General features: G+C 40.8%; 1 protein-coding gene across 14 annotated transcripts in view; it reads left to right on the top strand.

The window, feature by feature from the left end:
• The window catches only part of RUNX1T1 (RUNX1 partner transcriptional co-repressor 1), a 154809-nt gene that overhangs the window by 98778 nt on the left and 32230 nt on the right, over positions 1-23801 (top strand). For all 14 annotated transcript variants that reach the window (XM_070075838.2, XM_089335514.1, XM_070075840.2 and 11 more), the window contains 4 exons: positions 2760-2941; positions 15507-15757; positions 20972-21057; positions 21619-21820. In XM_070075838.2, the coding sequence (XP_069931939.1) occupies positions 2760-2941; positions 15507-15757; positions 20972-21057; positions 21619-21820 (721 nt within the window). The remainder of the gene's footprint in view (positions 1-2759; positions 2942-15506; positions 15758-20971; positions 21058-21618; positions 21821-23801) is intronic.

Here is a 23801-nt window from a genome sequence, read left to right as displayed (position 1 = left end):
CCCCAATGGCCAGAGCTGGGCCGATCTGAAGCAGGAGCCTGGACTTCGACTGGGTCTCCCATGTGGGTGCAGGGGCCCAAGGACCTGGGCCATCTTCTGCTGTCCCAGGCCATACCAGAGAGCTGGATCAGAATAGGAGCAGCTGGTACCAGAACTGGTGCCCATATGGGATGCCGGCGCTTCAGGCCAGGGCTTTAACCTTACGCTGTACCAGCCCCAGAATGATTCTTAAAAGCTTTAAAATTATTGATGGGGAGATGCTGTTTTTTTTTTTTTTTAATAGAATATGATATTCAAGTTCTGCCTTCACTAAGGAGGAAAAGGAGTTTAAAAAAATTTGAGAACTTATTACCCACATTGCCACCTTCACTAATTGCAGATAATTTATTTTTAGCATTGTTATCATAAGGAAGTAATTCCTGTTCTTACAGTGTGTTGTATATGCTTATGTCTCGTAATTATCCTAGTCTTTTAGACCTTGTATAGAAATATGCTTTGGTATTATTATGGGATGGTTCCTTGAATAATGCTTTGAGAAAATGGGTTTGAGTTTCTAAGTCAACCAGCTTGTCTGTCCCCGATACTCTACAGGATTTGTTTTGTTTTGTCTTGTTTTTAAAGGCTCTTGGAGCCGGCGCCGTGGCTCAATAGGCTAATCCTCCACCTTGCGGCGCCGGCACACCGGGTTCTAGTCCCGGTCGGGGCGCCGGATTCTGTCCCGGTTGCCCCTCTTCCAGGCCAGCTCTCTGCTATGGCCAGGGAGTGCAGTGGAGGATGGCCCAGGTGCTTGGGCCCTGCACCCCATGGGAGACCAGGAAAAGCACCTGGCTCCTGGCTCCTGCCATCGGATCAGCGCGGTGCGCCGGCTGCAGCGGCGGCCATTGGAGGGTGAACCAACGGCAAAGGAAGACCTTTCTCTCTCTGTCTCTCTCACTGTCCACTCTGCCTGTCAAAAATAATAAAAAAAAAAAAATAAAAAAAAAAAAATAAAGGCTCTTGGGCCCAAACCTTGAGGCAGCTGGGACCTCTCGTCTTTATTTAGAAATGCTTTTTGACCTGATGTGTGCATCAGTATACGTGGCATTTGCTCCTTACAAATGAAATCCTTGAGTTGCAAAGAGATTTACATTATTGATCTTTCCTTGATTTTAGAGAGTGAAACTGTTATTGGTAATGAGTGTTTCATACCCCCCTACTATTTATTCCCCTCTCTAAGAAAATAATAAAAATGAAACGGAGAGGGGAAAAAGCAAAACACTAGATTTATAATTTCAGCATAAAATGCCATCTTAGGTTTTCATTTTAATGCCTTGCTATATGTGAAATTGCCTCCCTTTTAAACATTTGAGATGGCCAACATTGCCTGTCAGCCTATGAACAAGCCTGTACTAGGAATGTTCACTCAAGGTGCTGGGCTAGGCAAGGAGCGAGAATGGCATCCAGGACTTCTTGATTTCTTCTAGTGTTATACACATATACACACACACACACACACACACACACACATATATATTTGAGAATATTAATCAAGAAACTATGTCATAATAATACCAAAGCATATTTCTACACAAAGTATAGAACACTAGGATAATGACTGGAGATATGTGCAAACTCCACACTGTAATTTTCACTATGGAAATTAGTTCCTACATGATAACAATGTTGAGACAGAGAATGAGAGAGACAGACAGAAATTATTTCTTAGAATAAGGCTTATACAAAGAAAGCAGATTACTTTTGGAGACTGTTGCTTTGTGCATGAATTCCAACTCGGGTATTTAACCATGCCCAGGCCATTACTTAAATGTTATGTGAATCTGGTGATTATGAAAAATAATATCTTTGTTCATCTGTATATTTCTAAAATTTTTCAATTGAAGTTAGTATTAACCATAGACATCAGATAGGATTAACCATGGGACCAGTGTTGTAGTGTAGCTGGTTAAGCCTCCACCTGCGATGCTGGCTTCCTGTATAGGTGCCGGTTGGAGACCTGGCTGCTCCACTTCTGATCCAGCTCCCTGCTAATGTACTTGAGAAAGCAGTGGAGGATGGCTCAAGTACTTGGGCCCCGGTACCTCTGTATGAGACCCAGAAGGAGTTCTGGATTCCTGGCTTTGGCCTGGCTCAGCCCAGGCTGTTGTGGCCATTTGATGATGAACCAGTGGTTGGAAGATCACTCTGTGTCTCTCTTCCTCTGTCTAGAACTCTGCTTTTCAAAAAAGTAAATAGAAAAATAAGTCCTTCAAAAAAAAAAAAAATAGGATTAGCCTGTCTGACCTGTATGAGTCACCAGATGCAGAACTGACTGTATCATGGTATGTGTAGTGTAGCCTGAGACAGCTGGATAGTATATTGTATTTCCCACACCCTCTGTGTTCGTTGGGGAAAATAGAAGTTGCGTGTGGATGAGCTGGGATCTCACATTTTGTAGAACTTGTATTCAAGTGTGAAGGGACCATAAAAATAATGAATGCTAATAAAATATAATAATTTCTTAAAGTTATGCATGAGGAAAATGGAGGAAAGGTAAAGCAACCCACAGAGGTCAGACAGCTCATGCGTGAGACAGTCGAGGCACAGGGGAGCCAGGTCCTGAGAGTGGTGTCTGGGAGTTGAGTGTATGGCATGCATGCGACCAGGCTGTGATGCGGCTGCATTGCGTCCTCTGCCCCAGTGTTTGAGCAGCAGGCTAGGATGGAAGAATCATCAGAAGATGACTTCTGGTCTCTTCTCTCTTTCCTGTCATGCTCTTGCAGGCCAACTTGCCCCTGCTGCAGCGCGAGCTCCTTCACTGCGCAAGACTGGCCAAACAAAACCCTGCCCAGTACCTCGCCCAGCATGAACAGCTGCTTCTGGATGCCAGCACCACCTCACCTGTTGACTCCTCAGAGCTGCTTCTCGATGTGAACGAAAACGGGAAGAGGCGAACTCCAGACAGGTGAGGGGGGAGGAGCTTGTGCTGGCGATGAGACTGTTCCTCATCCCTGCATGTGAGAACCTGTTTCTTGTCATATTTAAACTGCTGGTCCACATCTCTGACAGAATAGCAATAAGCCATTATGGCCAATTTGGGAACTGGCTGTGCTTGGGGTTTTTCACCATTTTGAACCTCTGGCCTGTGTCAGTTCCACTTTTATACAGATTAATCTTTGCTGCTTATAATAAGAAAGCTTAAAAGTAAAGGTGACTGAATTGCAAGTGTGCAAATACCACTGATTTCAGCTGTTAGACATGTCATTATTGAAATTTGCATTTCAACTTCACATATTTTACCCTTTAGTGTTATGAAATTTGCTGTTCCAAGTTTTCTTAAAATGTGATGATGGTTTTGAAAGCTGGCTTGTATGTGTTACTCAATAAACATAGTACAGTAGCTATTTGATGTTGATTCTGTATTAACTAAGAAAAAACTTCAGGGAAAGTAGATGAGCTGAATGGAGATAAGAATTACATAACAGAGCTACTAAATGCTATTTTTAATAACCAGTTTTATTTACTAGCCAATATTTCTTCTACCAGAAACTTTGCTTTCTTAAGTGAGAATTTCCAAGAAATGTAAAATAAATCCCTTTCTCTGTTAAGCCCTATGTTGTTGGTGACTAATGCATACATATGAAGCTTCTTGTATACCTTGTTAAAATAATTTTCATGAATGCCTCACCCTCATACATAGCTGCTTTCTGAATAGAAACATGAAGTCATATTTAGCAACATTTTCCTAATAGTGTTAGTGAAACGTGAAGAATCTTAAAAATGAAACTATATGCAAACATTTGTCCTGTACTTGGTTTTCTTCCTCTCCTTATCCATTCTCCTTTCTGCATTTCCTTGGGCCTGGGGGTCATAGCCAGTGAGAGGTTACCACTCTGGCACAGCTATGTTCCTGAGTCCTAGGTGCTTAGGCTCCCTAGAACTACTCAGACACATCTGTCTGTGACTGACTTAGTTACCCTTACATGTATTAGCTGCTTTACAAATCAGAATATTAGTAAAAGCCCATTTACATTCAGTTGTAGATAATTCTCCATTAGACAGTTTTTATGCTACAACCTCTGAAATTTTTCATTTTGCATAGTCCCTCTTAATAGCTTAAAAAAGTCCTAAAGCAAAAGGTTAAATATTAGTCTACTTCTGGCTTACTATGGATCTACCTGCAGTACAACTTTCTTATTCTTACCTGTCACATTTCCTTGGGCATATTTAAGACTGAACAGAGCATTTAGTGCTTTAGCTTGTAAAGGAAAGTACCTGATCCAGTTGTGTGAATGACATGTCTCCATGAAGCTGAAAATGAAGAGGTGGCTCAAGATAGATGGTTTACATGCGAGTTCCTACCTGATCCCAACCCCTGAACCCTGCAGGAAATACTTTTGCATGCTGGTACTGAGATATTTTAGCTCCATGTTTCCAGGATAACATACTAAGAGAAATAGACTGGCTGGGAAATTGTGAAGAAGAAAATTTATTTGGGTGGGGGTGGGGTGGGAGTAAAACAAAGAAAGGTTATGATACCTATGATGAGAGTAAAGATAATATTGGCAACATTGAAAATGAAAAAGGATCTACTCTGGATTTCTTAACTGCTAAATAACCATAGCAAGGAATATGGAAACATGTTTCATTCATTTCTCTGTATTCCCAGCCATCTTCCCACTGGTACTTCCCTAGTATTTCATTTTTGAATGTACCGTGACTTTAGACTTGCCTTGGACAATCCCGAGGTAAGCTCTGAGCAGTATGGTAACGTTGCTGTGAAAACTTCCTATTAAATTCCACAGATGCTCAGCATTCTTGCTGTGATAGCTGTGTGTGCCTGCATGTACATATCCAGTCAGGTCCAAGTCTCCTAAAAGGAGTCTTCAGTCTCTCTTCTCAAGTCAGAATTTACATGGTTGATCTTTGGATGGAAAATTCTCTTTCAAGTAGAACCCTGAAGTATATGTTACAGTGGAAAGATGACAAATGGGTTTCCTTAGAGCTGGGAGGAAGGGTAATGAGAATATGTTGTGTAAATACATTTGTATCTTGTGGGAATTTGATCAGAGCCAAGAAAATATGGGCCTCTGCAGTATTTTTTTGCATATATTTCCCACATCTTGTTTGCATATGCATTTTCCTCTTCTCTGGTTATTTATCTGTACATCCAGATCTACTATATGAAGTTTTATAGAGGATGGAGCTGTCTGACAGCAGAGCGTTTTTTTGTTTTACTGAATGTTTTGTTGGTGCATATGGTCTGACATGGATGAGCAGCCACGGTGAGATTTTGGAGTCTATTAAACTGGCTCATTAAAAAGATCAATCTGTTTCTGTAATAACACTGGGAGCCATCAGTCACTAAAAGAGGGAAAAACTGACACCTGAGGAGAAAACACATTTTGGTAATTTGTTCATGACATGTCACGAACAAAAGAGCACTCTATATTCTGTTTACAACTTTGGGGGTTTCAATTCTGTGACGATTGCTGAGCTAATGGACCAGACAGTCATCACGTGACTCAGGTATGGCTTTGCCACATCTAACCTCTCATCTTTAAATATGCTTGTCACTGTGATTTCTTTTTTTAAAGCATTTTTATTTACAGAGAAGTGATTAGGGAAGTCTAAGAAATCATTTTCTTTTCTTTTTCTGTATGGAATGTTTTCTGCTTTCCTTTAAATGTGGCTGTGGGAGGAGTTGCAGATCAATTGGACTGAATCTGTAGGTTTGTCATAAAATATTGAACAGCCTAAATTAGAAAAAGACAATTTTGCTTTAAAAATCATTCTGTTTCCAAAACATTAGAGAAAGTAAATAGAAAACTCAGATTTCTACTCTTTATTATTATGTAGAAGCTTTACTTGTGGTAGATCTCTATGTTTTCCATTCTGTGATGGGGGGTGCTGAAGAAGGGGTGGAAGGTGCTGAAGGTGGAGCTGGTTAAGAGAAGTGAGCCACCTTCACAGAGACAGACTGGGCTTAGGAGCACTCCTTCAAACTGCTCGCTGTGATGCTTGTAAAGATGTGAACCCTTGCCTGTGGAGCACAGAGGGAAAGGAACAGTTGGGCAATGATTCATTTCCTTGAGATCTCAGAGTGGATGAATACTACTATGGTTTTAAAAAAGTACTAGTGTCATGCTAAGTTTCATTGCTATATTTCTTTCCTTACAGCTCTGATATCACAGCCTTTTGTTCTAATTTGCTTTTAATACTCTCTTTTCATCTATTATGCCACTTCTCTGAATCAGAGGACTTTTCTTAAGAAATGATCTTTGGTTTTGCATGGGTTCTATTTTGTGTTTTTTCTCCTCCACTACTTCAAATGATTGTTATCTCTTTCTTATATGCCATCATGTAATGTAATTATGCTTTACATCCCTCTATTTTTTTTTTTATTTTTATTTTTTTTTTTTTTAATTTTTTTTTTTTTTGACAGGCAGAGTGGACAGTGAGAGAGAGAGACAGAGAGAGAAAGGTCTTCCTTTGCCGTTGGTTCACCCTCCAATGGCCGCCGCTGCAGCCGGCGCACCGCGCTGATCCGATGGCAGGAGCCAGGATCCAGGTGCTTTTCCTGGTCTCCCATGGGGTGCAGGGCCCAAGCACCTGGGCCATCCTCCACTGCACTCCCTGGCCATAGCAGAGAGCTGGCCTGGAAGAGGGGCAACCGGGACAGAATCCGACGCCCCGACCGGGACTAGAACCCGGTGTGCCGGCGCCGCAAGGTGGAGGATTAGCCTATTGAGCCACGGCGCCGGCCTCATCCCTCTATTTCTTTTAGACTTTTATTGCAGAGGCCATGTAGTAGGGTTAAAATGCATTTCCTCTTCCTCATTATTACATATTTTTCTAAAAGACTTGCTTAGATTTTAAAATCCTATACTTCATCAACTAGGAAGGATCTTATGGATATACCAGCCCACTGCTTTTTCTTTATTCTTGAGGAATCTAAGAACTTGCCTAAAGTCACAAAGTTTTTTAGTGGAGAAATCAGCATATTTACATACCTGAAATACTTCACTTGCACAAAATATGTTTTAATGTGTACAATTTAAATAAAAGCTCAGCTAAGAGTTGTTTTTTTTCTTCTTTTCCTCATTTATTTCTCATATAATTGCTGAAGTGGGTAAATGCAATAGCATAATATTCTATAATTTTATAGAGCTTTTTAATGAAAGAATAGTCATAATTAACCAGGTTTTCTGGCCTAATGAGAAAGTTAGAAAACCTTGAAGGTTAGAGGGTCAGAGATGGTTGTTTTGAAGCTGTGCGTTGCCATGCATACCAGCTGAACCAAGTAGGTCCATTCTCCCTTTTCTGTAAAATGAGTAAAGTTGGGTATTTTTGTCTTTCTAAAGAGAAAGGTAGGTGCACTATTAGAAGTTGTGTGATTAACTGACTATGAAAAACAGAATTAAATTTGTATCATCTACTGTATTCAATATTTTATAAACAAGTTTAGGGATTTTATATTATATTCATGCTTCCTTGCTTTGCCCTGCATCTGTTATGCGTTCTTCCATTTTGAAAAGTGAATAGGCATTCCTGTAGAGGTTCATTTTGTTAGACACATCAATTGTGAAGGCTTCTGGTAAAATAGTGTTAATTAACATATCTATATGATGAGAAAGATAGCATGGCTATGCAGAACATTTTGGTTTCTCCACATTCCAGCCTCAACTTTAACTTGTTAGTCTTATTTCTTGCTGTTGCCTTTGAATCCAGCCCTACTAACTATTCTTCATTCCTTAGTCTCCTGTCTGAAGGATTCTGCCTTCTTTCTTCATTCTTACATCACAACTCTACATGTATTTTGCAGTCTAATTTAGTATCTACTGTGACTGAAGGCTTCCCAATCATAAATACTATAATAATGGTTACTATTTACTGAGCACTTAAGATTTTATCAGAGGGCTAAATAATTTACATATGAACATATGGCATTTATTTCCTGACCATCCTACTGCATAGACTGGGGAAGGCTAGATAATGTGTCTGAGATCACATAGCTTAAACGAGGTACTGAGGAGATTCTAACTCTAGGTTCTCCTAATTCCAGTTCCCATGCTCTTAGGACCATGATTCCACATCACCAGTCTCTGAACACCCTCACTTGAAAACAAAGTGCTTTGCTTAGCATACAGGATGCTGCTAATCATCCCCCATTTTTCAGATGAAAATGTTGAGGCTCTTAGAGGCTAAGCCTCTTGAACTCATATGACTAGCAAACAGCAAAGCCAAAACTGGAAGTGTATTCCATGTGACTCCAAAGCCTCTGCTATTTTGAGTGCATATTCTGGAATAATCATCTCTCTGATCTCCCGTACTGCGTTTGTACTGTTTTGATGGTACTATCTGTGTACAGGTCCTGTGAGGAAGTATAGAAGCCTTATAACTCCTGTTAAATCATTTTTATGGTAAAGAGTTTAAGCCTAGCATTAAATTATGATCTTATGGAGGGTTAGGGGGATCATATCTCATTCATCTTTGTATTCCCACTGAAGCTGAGGACAGTGTCTTACACGTGCTGGATACTAAAACAAAACAATGCAAAACACTGCTTGAGCAGATAAATCTTTCACGTTAAACTGCATGCACTCACTTTTCAGTGGTATACCAAATGATCTCTCACCCCCAGAGTCTTTATTTATTTGGTTTTAAAAGATGCATCTTTGAAATACAGCAATGAAAATAGCCACTAACAGACCAGGAAGCAAATTCTGTGATTGGTTCACTGACTAGAAAATAATTGGAGAACTCCAGTCAGCGTCCAGATGATAGATTAGAATAAGAAAGCACAGGGGCCGACACTGTGGCACATCAGGTTAAGCTGGTGCCTGCAACGTAGTCATCCCATATGCGAGTGCTGGTTCTAGTCCCAGCTCCTCTTCTTCAATCCAGTTCCCTGCTAATGTCCTGGGAAAGCCGTAGAAGAACTCAAAGCTCTTGAGTTCTTGCAACCCATTTGGGAGGCCTGGAAAGAGTTCAGGGATCCTGACTTTAGCCTGGCCTAGTTCCAGCTGTTGCAGCCAGCTGAAGAGTGAACCTGTAGATAGGAGCTATCCTCTACCCTCCCTTCCCCTCTCCTCCCCTCCTCTCCTCTCCTCTTCTCTCCATTCCCTGTCTGCCTTTCAAATAAATAAAATAAATCATAAAAAAAATAAGAAAGCCCAGTTCCCAACAGCAGAATAAGTAGAATTTGAGTGCTTTGGTAGTGGCAGAGATTAGAAAAGGCACCAGGGGCGGCCAGTCACAGGCAGTGTAACTGTAGAGCAGATGGCCTGAGTCAGGGACACGTGTGACAGAAGCATTGCACCTCCTCGCTGGGGGAAGGAAGGCTCGGATGGCTCCGTGAACCTGCATATTGTAAGCCTTGCAGGTCCAGGCATCATGTTTGTGTGTCTGGCGAGGCAAACACCCACCTGCCTCTTACTTCTAAAGTTATTAGCATGCTGCTCAGGAAGTCCTGGCTCCTAGGTAGTTGTTGAGTGATGCGGAGATTAAAGGCACTTCCCTCCATCTGGCCCAGCAGTGATGGTCCTGTGGCATTCAGCTCTCTGTTCTTCATCCAATAGTCCCACTTTCTCCAGAGTGATAGTGAAACAGAAACTGCTGCAGGTTGTCACGAAGAATTAGATTTTATGTTCTTTTTAAGGCCACAGGGGAATGTATAATGTATTTTGTTTCAGATATTTTTGTTGTTCAACTCCAACAAAAATGTATATCGTGAAATTTTTTATCTAAACTCACCTATTTATGGGATTTCCAAAGATATCTTTTGTTGAATTATTATTTGCAAATACGACAATGATTTTCCCCATTTTGATTCAATGTCTAGTCCACTGTCGGAAACTACACAAACAGAATGTATTAGAAAAAGGAAAGAAGATGTGTTTGATATTAAGTTATTAATGTGTTCAGTCTTTTCCTTTAATAGTACTATTGTCTCCTAAGGTTTAGATATAAGCTTCTAGAATAAGGAAGTCATCAATTCCTGGTAGGGTATTAGACCTCAGAGGAAGTTTAGATCCAGTGTGTCATTCCCACTCATTTTCCAAGAAGCTGTGTAGGGCGCAGGGATGGAACATGGTTGTTGAGATAAACCGCAAATAAGTCTGGAGGACCCTGGCTCTGGCTGAGATGCCAGCAAAATTGAATGGCAGTATGCTCAAGCCACGATCAAGCCCAGGACAGGAAGGAGGGACCTATGCCAGAGATGCTTAAAAGTCAGAAACAGGGATTGGAGTTAGAAAAGAAAGTTGTATGGGGCTAGAGTTGTGCTGTAGTGAGTTAAGCTGCTGCCTCTAGTGTCAGCAGCCCATATGGGTGCCATTTCAAGTCCTGGCTGTTCCACTTCCTATCCAGCTCCCTGCTAATGCAGGAAAAGCAGCAGAAGATGGTATAAGTGCTTGGGCCCCTGCATCCATGTGGGAGACCTGGATGAGGCACTGACACTCCCAGTGTCAGTCTGGTCTACACCCAGTCCTGGCCATTGAGGCCATTTGGGAAGTAAACCAGTGGATGAAAGATCTCTCTCTCCCTCTCCCACTCCCTGTACCTGTCTCCCTATCTCCCTGTCTCTCCCTCTCTCTTTGTAACTTTGCCTTTCAAATAAATAAAAAAATCTTAAAAAAAAAAAAAAAGAGTTATAGGGTGACTCCTAAGTTTTAATTTGGTGACTTTATAGAAGGCAGCAAGTAAAAAACACACAAAAGAAAGATGAGGCCAGATTAAGCATGTTCATTGTAAAATGCTAAGTGAACACCTAATTTATTTATTTGTAACAGGACTAAAACTCAAACTAGAGTTTGAGCTTCTTTCTTCTCATTCTAAGGCTTATTATTACTATACCAATTTGCCTCTCCTTAGAACAATCTTTATAGAAGTATTGCTCCAACTAAGGAAAATATTAATCTAGGGGTTAAAAAAAACACCCTTATAATTCTTTCTGGCATTTGGGAAATTTGCCTTGATTTTTTAATAAATTTTTTTCATATTTTCCCATTTCCTCGGGTGTTATTTTATCTAAATGTTACTAAGGGATTATTAGTACCACATTAGCCATTCATGAATTTTTAAACATTTTATATAAAGTTTTTAACAAAGTTCTTTTTAAATAGTTTTATAGCCACTGAGATTGAGGAACTAGAAAAAAGCAGCCTAAGATGGGATAAAGTGTAAATTTGGTCGCCTCTTAAATAGTTTTACAAGTATTGTTTCCTATTAGTCCATTTTACTGGGCAGGAAACTGAAGCCAGAAAGTTAAGCAACTTGAGGTCACATAGCTGAGTTCTGAGCAATCCTCTGCCCTTAGGATATTGAATCCCAGGAGAGAAGTGAATGGTGTGGAAGTGTGGAAGCGGTTAGGTTACGTTCAGGAAAATGTCTTCTGGTAGGGCAGCAGAACACCCTCAGATGCACTTGAAAAACAAACACAAAGAGCCTTCCAGAGGCATGAGGGACTTCCCACTAGAATTTGAGTTATTTCAAGGATATGTTAGTATGGGGTAATGGAAAATACTTAGTTTTGCCCAGTACACTTTGAGAATGGTAGCAGATAAAAACAAATATGAAATTTCCCCAAGCAAAAGAAATGTAGATAGTTTTATTTTTTTGTAGGCATTTCTTTTTTCTTTTCTTTCTTTCTTTCTTTATTTTTTTTTTGACAGGCAGAGTGGACAGTGAGAGAGAGAGATAGAGAGAAAGGTCTTCCTTTTTCCTTTGGTTCACCCCTCAATGGGGTGATCTGAAGCCAGGAGCCAGGTGCTTCTCCTGGTCTCCTATGCGGGTACAGGGCCCAAGGACCTGGGCCATCCTCCACTGCACTCTTGGGCCACAGCAGAGAGCTGGACTGGAAGAGGGGCAACCGGGACAGAATCCAGCGCCCCGACTAGGACTAGAACCCGGTGTGCCTGTGCCACAGATGGAGGATTAGCCTAGTGAGCCTCAGCACCAGCCTTTAGTAGGCATTTCTAAGAAGCAAGCAGACACATGGTAATGGTAATGAGGTTGTTTTAGTTCCTTCTGTGGACAGACATCCTTTCAACAGGGTTGGTGTTACAAGAAGACAGTGTGGGGAGCAACTCGGACTAGACTAAGTTACTGGAATTAAGACTTATTCTATGCATCTGCTCTCCCACAATATGGCGCTGGGAGAGAAGAAAACAGCTTCTACACAGCTGCCTCCAGTTCAGCCAATAAACTGTAGGACTTGCTCCTGATTGGAGGAGAGCAGCGTACTCGGCGTGTGGGCAGCCGAGTTGGGATTGGCGGAGGAGGACTATAAAGGAGGAGAGAGACGGCATGCACCAGGAACATCTAAGGGGAACATCTAAGGGAACACCTGTGCAGCCCCCAGAGAGCCAGCCGGCGGTATGCCGCTCCCCTGCGGAAGTGGGGAATGTGGCCGGGGGGAACTGCCCTTCCACGGAGGTGGAAGGGATAGTAGCCAACCCGGGAAGAACCAGCAGCAAACCCGGGGAGGGCCGAGCAGAGGAAAGAACAGCGCAGGGTCCTGCGTCGTTCCTCCGCGAAGAGGGGGAGCGACAGACAGGAATGATTTGAGGAAGCACCAGCGAGAGCCTTCATACTTTATGCCTGTGGGCCCTGAAATTTTTAATACTTCACTATTAAAATATACTACTTCTGGGAAATGATGAGTTTTGTTATTTCAATAGCTGTCAGAGTGTTGGATGCAATCTAGGACAGCAAGCATTTTATAGATGAGACAGGACACATTCAAGATCTTGCCCTGCCTCTTAGGATATTATTTCTCTTGTTTAGGAGACAAATGTTTCCCCACTGCGTCGTCCCCTATATAACTGGTTCATTGAATTAATAGAACTGAACAGAGGGTTCATCTGAGGATGGAGATAACGAACATATCTAACCATTTGAAAACTGTGAAGATTTTCCCAGCATTGTATGTTGTTATCATTCAACAAGTAGAGACAAAAACAGTATATTAGATTGGTTTGACACAAATGGGTCAAAGATGTTTTGATATTTTGAAATGCTACAGGGCTGCTCTAAGATACTTAGATTATATTTTCCACTTTTAAAGAAAACAAATAAGCTATAAATAATAAGTTGTTCAAAAAACAGGGAACTTGGCTAAAGTGGTTGACTTAGACACAGTTTGGCTAGGAGACCATCAGTTCTGTGTGCTTTGGGCTGCATAACCATGACAGTTAACTATAAATATAAAAAAATTGAATTGCAGAGTTTTCAAAATACAAGGGACCTCAAAAATCATCTAGTCCAGTGGTTTTCAAACTTGAAACATTTAGCAGCATTTTCCTTTAAAAATGAAATCTTATATGGAACCACAATTTTTAAAACAGATAAGCATAGTAAGTGGGTTTCTCTGGCCCTCTGCATCTTGATTAGTTGAGGGAAATGTTCTTCTGTGACTGCAGAATCCCTTAAGCACCGCAAGTAGCACAGTTTGAGAACCACTGATTTCGTCCAACCCTTCATTTTACAGATGAGCAAACTGAGGTCCAGAGAGGGTAAGTGACTTGCCCGAGGTCACACAGCTAGTCGTGGAAGAGCCAGGACTAGATCTCAGGTCTATTGATTCCTAGTCCAGTACTCTTTCCATTACACCACACTGCCAGTAAGGTAGGTGCTGTGTTAGCATTATGTTCATAGCTAATAATAGTATTCAGTATTTTCCAACCAATTTATGTGGTAATATGCATCGGATGTTGAAGTGTGTCACTCAGAGATGCATGAGATAGGAAAATGCAGATTGGAGCCCCATAGATTGTAAAACCCTTTGAAAACAAATCAATACCTAGAATGTTTCCTTTCACTTTAAAAATTATTTTAAAGCAATGCATCTAGATAATGTCTGAGCTATACTGGCTATTTTAGTCCGATATCAATGATCAATATGTATGGAGTCAGTACATTTTAGTGCAGACACATCCTTGATGGGAGAAATACTGAGACTGCTGGCTGCCACTCCCATGGAGGCCATGCCCTACTGTCACTTCCAGTACTGGCCAGTCTCCTATCTCCATAACAGTGCATCCTTCTTCCAGGTGCACTGGGCAAATACTCATTTCACATTAAAGTCTGTAGACCTCCCCTCAGTTCTCTGTGTGCTTATCCATTCTGTCTTTCCCCTTCTCAAGCTGCTGTGTGTAAATTGTCACTGGGGCTCCACTCTAAAGAAACATGAAGGATGGTTCTTTGCAGAACCCTGTTGGTCCTGGACAATCTTGGTTGTTTATTTAATTTCCACTTGGATCCCTCTGCTATTATCAGATAAAGATGGCCTGGCAAGTAGGGGAAGAGTCTTAAGGCCTCTATGCTATGGTTTTATGAGCCTCAAATAAAAAAGGCATGTGGAAATCTGCTGCCACTCTGCATTGGTAGGATTCACACAAAGACATTTCCCTGGGAAAATAGAAATTGCACCATTGGTCTAAGGAGAGTGTGCTGGCTTTGTGAGGAGAGCCAGATGCTGTGTTTCCACTGAAGTCTGACTGTGCTCTGGTTCTCATTGAGTCTGTTGGGTTTGTCTCTAGGCAAAAGAGATATGTTCAGGGAGAAGATGTTTCTGTAGCTTTTTGTTGAGAATTCAGGAGAAATACTTAGTTATCAGGTCTCATTCATGGAATGTCTTCTTTCCAAAAGTCAGGTTCAAAGTTCAGTGCATCATATGAGGAAGTACAGTCAGGATTTGACCGTCCTGCCAATGGGCACGTGTTCCTTGACTTTAGAATAAGGAAAGAGAGAATCCTAGTTTTTTTTTTTTTTTTTTTTTTCAGGTCCTAGCTAGTCCTATGTGATTGCTCATACATTGTCTTGGTAACACAAGATATTTTGAGGGTTCAAGACATTAAACTGTTCATTGCATCATCCTTGTTAAATCATTGCTTTTGAATAGATTTTCTGTGATGATGGAAACGTTCTATATATGCACAGTCCGGGACTAAAACCAGCAGCCATAGTCACTATTGAGTATCTGAAGGGTGGTCTCTGCTACTGAAGAATTGAATTTTAAGCTTTACATATTTAATTTAAATTAACATTTTAAGCAGTCACATGAGGCTACTGTATTGGAGAACACAGCTCTTAGATGCTGTGTACTATGAAAGTCAGATGCCAGGTGGAATAGGTGGATCTTAAGTAGTTATAATATTTTCCTGTGATGAATCTTCCCATTCGGTCACTCTTAGTGTAACTTGTTAGAAATCAACTACTATCTTTTGAATGAAAATGTTACCTACGGAAGGAGACCAAGTCTCCTATTATTGGTGATTTTCAGCTGGAAGGCTGTTGTGCTGAAGTGATGAGCCATGTGGCATTTTCTCCTGTGTGTGGCCTTGTGAGCCCGCAGGCCACAGCATGGGTTTCAGTGAATTCCCATAGGTTTTCTGAGAAGCTGAGTTCAGAACATTTCTGGCTAAAACAGGAATCTTCTGTTTATATTGCAAGCTCAAATGAGAGTGTCTGAACTGTGCTGGTTTCTGACTCCTTTTTGAAACTAACTCTTTTTCTTCTTCCTTCAGAACCAAAGAAAATGGCTTTGACAGAGAGCCTTTGCACTCAGAGCATCCAAGCAAGCGGCCATGCACTATTAGCCCAGGCCAGCGGTACAGTCCAAATAACGGCTTATCCTACCAGCCAAACGGCCTGCCTCACCCCACCCCACCTCCACCCCAGCATTACCGTTTGGATGATATGGCCATTGCCCACCACTACAGGGACTCCTATCGACACCCCAGCCACAGGGACCTCAGGGACAGAAACAGACCTATGGGTAAGACTGAAGGATCCCTTCTTTTGGGATTGAATGCTGGAAGCATGGTCTCGTTACTCCTCAAATAAACTTGAGGCTTGCAATCTAACAGGGGTAAAATTCCCTTCCTTTGTATTCTCTCCTTTATGAGAAAAGTTGGTTGGCATTGGAATACTACACTCTTCAACAGTTGTGCGTGTTCTCTGTCCTAGCTACTTGCATTCTTTAAGATAGCAAGCTAACCTAGGCAACATCTAAATTCATACAAGACTCTCAACTGTGGTAACAAGTGACAAATGAATTTTTAGCTTGAATTATTTTTTAACGTGAGAGGTCTCATATGCCTACTTTCACAAGTATTTTTTTAAAGCAGTTCTCTTTTCTTGATGTCTCTTTTATTTAAGATAGTCTCAAAGTTCACTTTGATTTTCCCAATCTCCATGATATTTCCTATCTCCAAAAAAAGCCATCTGTAGCTTAACTTGACATATGTGCTTTGAGGACTGATATGGTGCTTCACTGGAAAATGCCAGCGATTAAACTTAGTCATGAAAATTTTGTGTCAAAGATCAGAATACCAAAGGAGGAGTAAATTTGGGCCAATATGAGTTCCTTTAGCCTATGCCCCTTCCTTTTTTGCATGAAACTATTAGAAATGACGCATTTAGGAAACACTGTCTTCTAAAGAACAAGTATAATAAGTGAGCAGAAAGATGAAGCGGGGTAAGTTTTGATCCATGGTCTGGGGTTGAGGTGATGGTATCGGAGGCTTAATAGGGTACTCTTGTTGGCCGGTGCCGTGGCTCACTAGGCTAATCCTCCGCCTAGCGGCGCTGACACACCAGGTTCTAGTCCCGGTTGGGGCACCGGATTCTGTCCTGGTTGCCCCTTTTCCAGGCCAGCTCTCTGCTGTGGCCAGGGAGTGCAGTGGAGGATGGCCCAAGTGCTTGGGCCCTGCACCCCATGGGAGACCAGGAGAAGTACCTGGCTCCTGCCTTCTGATCAGCGCGGTGCACCGGCCACGGTGGCCAATTTAGGGTGAACCAATGGCAAAGGAAGACCTTTCTCTCTGTCTCTCTCACTGTCCACTCTGCCTGTCAAAAAAAAAAAAAAAAAAAAAAAAAAAGGTACTCTTGCTCCTTGGCATCTTCAGTTCCTCCTAAGTTTTGTTGGATCTGACCGAGCACAACAGCCAGCACCCAGCACTGTGTTCTTTTTCTATCTCCTGTGTCCCTACCACCCACCAACAAGACTTCCTTTACCTCACAACTAGTTGCTGGGAAACTTTGTTGACGCGGACTGCTTGGTGGGCAGAATCCTGGGAAGAGCTGAGCATGCAGGACTCTGGGAAGCACTGCCAGGCAGTGAGTCCCCTGCTAGAATCGTAGTGACTTTTTTAAAGTCACAACCAGAGCTAGACTGATATGCAGAAGTTTACACTGGATTTCCGACCAACTTGCTAGCACACGGGGCCTATTTTATGTAGTCTTTTCATCTGTCTATCCACGACTCCTCAGAGGTTTAGAAAGCAGGAAGAGAGAGTCAGTTCTAGAGGAGAGGCACTGAGCCTCTGCTTCTGAGATAGTAAATTAGTAGTTCTGTTTTCCCACCTCAGTAATTTCTGCATTTATATGGTGTGTCAGACAAATGGCTAAGCATATAATTTGTGTTTCTTAATAGCCAATCTGTCTGATGTTCTCACAGGTACCATTTCTAAAGAGTGCTCAAAAATGGTTGTGCTATTCCTCAGTGTGAATTGATATTTTGACCCCCAAATCAGATGTCATAACAACTCCTTTCAATACAAATCTGCATGACATATTTATGACAAAGGCCTGAAAATCATGATTGCTTGTTTTGCCAAGGGATGAGTCAGTGGGTCACTGTAAGATAAGTTCAAGAGATCCCATTTTGTAGGTGCTAGGAAATGGCCTATTTCTAGGCAACAAATGCTATTTTGTGAAATATTAGTTCCACTGCACTGTAAGGTAATCAGCAAGGAAGTAATTATGCTTATGTGCAATGATTATGTTTTCATCTAGCAATGTAAAATATCCCTTTATGAATTATATCTGTAGCCATTGGCTTTATGTGATTTTCTTCAACCATGTTCCTTACCTTTTAATTATATTAGCTTATAAAACTAATAGTGCTAATCTCTATAAATATATGCAGCTACTTAACCATCCCTAAAGTCTGGCAGAGTTTAGTGCGTGTTAATGTAAAATAAAATCTTGATGATGTATGAGTCGCAAATGATGGTGTAATATCAGGCTGCCATTTTGAGAATATAAAAATTGTTATAAAGGTATACTTAGTCTGGTATGATTTCTAACTGCATGTTATATAGGGACGTTGAATTACTAGAATTCTTTAATGAAATAAAAGCAGTATTAGTTTATAAGTAAGCTAGAGTTTTAGCCTAGTTGGGTAAAGACCCAACATTAGCGTCAAGTTTGTTACAAATGGAAAATGTACTCTCTAAGGATAATGCTCTATTTAACTCTCATATTTGTACATCCCTCTGGTATTATGGATATAAATAAAAATGATGTGATACTGAATATTTAAGTATCTGAGATAGAGAAATTAATAAATAATAAATATAAAATTTTGATTTTTTCCTTTTAAATATTTGATTATATCTAAGAAATGACTTTAAGAGTTCACAAGGAGCAAATGAAGACTATTTTTTCACCAAGTGCTTGGGCTCAAAGCTGTTTCTAATGAAATTACTATTTTTTAGCAAATGGGTTGAAGGTTAGCACTGTTGCACAAATGCTGGAATCCTGCTAGCCACAGACATCCTGTTGCTTATTAATGCTATTTCTGTTATTACAGCTTGTGTCATTATTTAGTCCACTGACATTTTGGAACTTTGAAGCCTCTGAAGTTCTTGATCCTTCAAGGCAAACAGGCAGATGCTTCTATCATGAAAGTCACCATCATATTTATATCCTTATCACTCCCCAGTTGTTTTCCATGATGACTAATTTTAACAGTAGTGTCTTTTCCCTAAAACACAAGCAACCAGTAAGTCAACAAAAATCACATATTTGCAAACATTTCAATTTGAAGTAATCATAACAAGCAGAGCAATAGCTAAATATTATTTTCCCCCAGTGTCTTTTCTATGATGCAAATTAGTAAAACATATTTGCAGTTTTACTCCTTAACCAATAGGTGGCATTGATAATTTTAACTTTTAAAATGCATCACAGAATAAGTTCTAATTGGACAGGAGTGATGCAAAATGTTTTATATAGAGCTTTTTATTTAGTCTGAGGAAAAAAAGTGTTGTGAAATTATTCACACCTGACCATTACAAATGAAGTTGTAGGTCGTGGTTGGCTGAAAAGAATCATGTGACTGACATTCTTATTTCTTTATATCAACTAAAGGAAGGGATTTCTATCCACTAAGATTTCACAAAAGATGGAATGCATGATCTTATAACTCTTGTATTTAATTCTTACATAAAAGCCCACATCATGATAGGCTCAATGTGCCTTTCCCAGCAGGAGAAATGGTGACCAAAAGAATAGTACAGATAGATTGTTTCAAATGACAAATAATGTCATAGTGTGGCCAGCGCTGTGGCTCACTAGGCTAATCCTCTGCCTGTGGCACCGGCACACCGGGTTCTAGTCCCGGTCGGGGGGCCGGATTCTGTCCCGGTTGCCCCTCTTCCAGGCCAGCTCTCTGCTGTGGCCTGGGAGTGCAGTGGAGGATGGCCCAAGTCCTTGGGCCCTGCACCCCATGGGAGACCAGGAGAAGCACCTGGCTCCTGCCTTCGGATCAGCGCGGTGCGCCGGCCACAGTGCACCAGCCGTGGTGGCCATTGGAGGGTGAACCGATGGCAAAAGGAAGACCTTTCTCTCTGTCTCTCTCTCTCTCTCTCTCACTGTCCACTCTGCCTGTCAAAAAATAATAATAATAATAATAATAATGTCGTAGTGCCTTTCCTGTACAGGAGAACACAGGCTGTTTTCTCCGCAGAGAATCTGTAAGAGGGACAGCATGTTTCCAGGTATCTCTGATTGGAGATGTCTGCCCTGTATTTTTAATGAGATACATTTACTTTTTTATTTTCATGAACATCCTTGTTCACTGCTCATGTTCAATAATACTGATGTTCACTTGGTAAACATTTGTTACTTTTTCATAGTAATAAAACTGTTATGCTAAGGACTGTTAATCCTCATGGACTTTAACTTCGCATTTGTAGTTTCTTGGCTTGGATATATGTTTGTCAAATTATATCTAGTATGTTGGTTTTTCTCATCAAGGATATCTAATTCATTTTTATTTTTTGGTAAATTGAGTGTATCTAACTTTCACATTATCTAAGCTCTCTCTTCATGGACCTAATTTTATCATTTAGATCTGTCTATTAGGATTGCATTCATTTTCTTTTAAAGATTTGTTTATTCAAAAGTCAGAGTTACACAGAGGAGAGGCAGAGAGAGAGAGAGAGAGAGAGAGAGAGGTCTTCCATCCGATGGTTTACTCCAATTGGCCGCAAAGGCTGGAGCTGCGCTGATTCGAAGCCAGGAGCCAGGAACTTCTTCCGGGTCTCTCCTGCGTGAGTGCAGGGGCCCAAACACTTGGGTCATTTTCTACTGCCTCTCGAGGCCATAGCAGAGAGCTGGATTGGAAGAGGAGCAGCTGGGCTTGAACTGGCACCCATATAGGATGCTGGTGCATAAGGCCAGGGCGTTAACCTGCTGCACCACAGTGCCTGCCCCAGGATTACATTCATTTGTAACTATGCTGAAATGTGGACAAATTTTTAGCATGCATATTTAGAAAAGCACATTCTTGATCATGTAAAATGACTTATGGGATCTTAATTTTTAATGCAGAGAGCCACATTTTGGTACCCCTTAATGGCTTATTGTCATTTTCTATATTTATTAAGAGTTAAGAATATATTTTTATTTAGGGAGTATTATATGAATAACTAACCCTGTACTTGGTGTCGCTTAGCTCTCTCTCTTCTCATGTGGGAATAAAGGATTCTGACCCCTGAAATTTCTTTTGGTTCTAATGTTTTATCATTCTATGAGGAAACCATTGGGTAATTCCAAATCTAAACATGATGCATGTCTCCTTTCAAAATCAAATATATTTTCCATCACTGAGTTTGCTCAGATGGTCCTTGCTATGTACTTGGGTGCGTATGGGTTGTGTACTGAATGCTTTAGGGTAATTAAAACTGCTCTTTGTTTATAGGGTTGCATGGCACACGTCAAGAAGAAATGATTGATCACAGACTAACAGACAGAGAATGGGCAGAAGAATGGAAACATCTTGACCATGTAAGATAGCGGTTATTATTTGGGTTAAGAAACGTTTTGAAAACAAGTAGTGTGAGGTTATGTGATAAACAAAAGCTTGGTGATGGTTAAAAGGTAATTCATTTCTGTTCTTCTTGAAAAAGAAACAATGAGTGAGAATGTTTGAAGAAGAATATAGGATTCTATTTCTCAATTGATATGTAGGCTACAGAAGTGTAGATCTTGTAAAGATATTCTCCAAGCCAGATAAGTAGACTACTGTTTTATTGCGAAAGGGTTATTTGGTTTATAGAATAATGGGATTAATATTTAGAAAGGTAGATTTGCAGGCTACAGTGCCTTCTGGTGAAATCGGTCATCATGACTCACCAGTCATACCTCCCATTTTTCCTTGTCATTCCAGCTAAATTTGCTCATCTGTTGGGTCTGAAGTTCAAATCCAACCACTGAACACATTAGATGAAGCCTTCAGGAATAAAATCCTGTCCTTCATTGTCCTGACATAGTTCATTTCACTTCGCACTGAAGTCTTTAATTTGTGGTGATTCATGTCTTCTTGCCTTTCCCCCATTCCTCGTATAGCTGTTAAACTGCATAATGGACATGGTAGAAAAAACAAGGCGATCTCTCACCGTACTAAGGCGATGTCAGGAAGCAGACCGGGAGGAACTGAATTACTGGATCCGGCGGTACAGTGACGCTGAGGACTTAAAAAAGGGCGGCAGCAGTAGCAGCAGCCACTCCAGGCAGCAGAGTCCCGTGAACCCGGACCCAGTTGCATTAGGTACCTTTACTTCAAATGAGCATCTTAAACTGAAGTTTGTTCTGTTATTAATGCTGACTTGTTTTTAACTTGACTAGCTGGGGAATTGTAGACCGTAAGTACTCTGTATAGCTTTAAATATGTCTGCCTATTTGTTGAGAAAGTGGGAAGGTTGTCATGTACAGAGATGGTCAAAAAATGTAAACTTACTTTTCAGGGGGATGTGTTAGCATCATGGCAGTTTCAATGCTGACCCAGAATTTCATGTGCATCGCTGACATTCGTGCTCCTTCATAGTATGGTGGCTTGGCCCTGCCTTAAACGTGCAGAAACAGTCCCAGGGAGTGGGCCGGGGGTGTCTGCACTTCTAATAAGGTCTCTAGGGAAGTTTACGAAGGCACTCCAGTGTTTGCCAGCGCTATAAGCTAGGATGTATGATTGCTCATTTTAATGCAAGATACATTCTCTAAGGCAATCTTGTTTTGTGGCTGAATATTATATTAAAAAAAAAGCAAAAAATGTTTCCTTAAAACCCCTCCAGGAAGAGAGACCTAAAAGCTGTTGAGTTTGCCTTTTACACTTGAAAATTCATGATGAAGATATAGTCCTGTGATTTGATCTTAACTTAGATTTCCTAATCATGGTTTCATTAATAGTTATTGTGTAACAAGACTATTAACTGTGTCTTAGAAATTGGATGTTACTCTATAACTATATTTAGTATTTATATCTGGGAATTTTGGGGGTTATAAATAAAAATAATCCCAAATATATCAAAAGAAATCTGCTGGCCGGTGCTGCGGCTCACTAGGCTAATCCTCCGCCTGCGGCGCTGGCACCCCCGGGTTCTAGTCCCGGTTGGGGCGCTGGATTCTGTCCCACTTGCTCCTCTTCCAGGCCAGCTCTCTGCTGTGGCCCGGGGATGCAGTGGAGGATGGCCCAGGTCCTTGGGCTCCTGCACCCGCATGGGAGACCAGGAGGAAGCACCTGACTCCTGGCTTCGGATCGGCGCAGCGCACCAGCTGTAGTGGCTATTAGGGGGTGAACCAACGGAAGGAAGACCTTCCTCTCTGTCTCTCTCTCTCTAACTCATCCTATCAAAAAAAAAAAAAAAAAAACCAACAACAACAACAACAAAAAAAAAACCTGCAACTTAAAAGAATTTTTGAATGACCTGCCAGCTTTCAACTAAATTAATATTAAAGTGTCATTGTTTACATTGCTGGTCATTATGTGTATATACTGTTTTAGTAACCTTAGTGGAGATGGATTTGTGTGGATTCCTGTTCTATCATTTTCTTTATGTTTTTAACCCCATTTCTGTCAGCTAACTCAGGTTGGAGTACAATCCAGGCTGCAAAACAACACTAATTATACATGTGCAGATTAAGCTCATGACTTTGGCCTCATTAGCACCATGGCTGATAATCAAAAATTAAAAACTTGAAATACATTACCTGGCTATTGAGCACATTATCTTTTTTATTAAAATTATTCCACCCAATACAATTTCCTTTGCACTTGAGTTTGTGGATGTCTGCTAATCTCTGAATGCTGAATGCCTATTACCATAATAATTATTACATAAAGGAAGATTCTAAGCCACTTAATTTTCCCAACAGGCATTATTCTAAAGCATATTTTAAAAGCAAAAGTGTATTTGTCAGGTTGCATTAAACCGAACACTGAAAACAATTAAGTTTGATTTGAACCAGTATCGATCTAAACAAAACTATTTAGAGCAGGGAAGAATAAATTTCTTGTTTTTATTTACTCATTGTGAAAAAAACTGGTTAGTCATGACAGATTTCCTTAGGACAAAGAGGGTATTTATAATCACCTAGTGTGGGCAAAACTTGAGATCTTTGAAATAAATAAAACATTGAGAATAAAAAGTCAGTTTGCCTTGCTCTATGGGACATACACTCTGGATCAGTACTTATTTATTGAGTGCTTACTATGTGTTAGGCATCTTGCTTGGCAATATAATGAAGAAAAGATG

This window comes from Oryctolagus cuniculus, chromosome 6 (genome assembly GCF_051225735.1).
Source record: "Oryctolagus cuniculus isolate XC-2025 breed Fujian yellow rabbit chromosome 6, ASM5122573v1, whole genome shotgun sequence".
Lineage (NCBI taxonomy): Eukaryota > Metazoa > Chordata > Mammalia > Lagomorpha > Leporidae > Oryctolagus > Oryctolagus cuniculus.
Note: the sequence above shows the minus strand (reverse complement) of the source record. Positions and strands in the feature narration are given on the sequence as shown.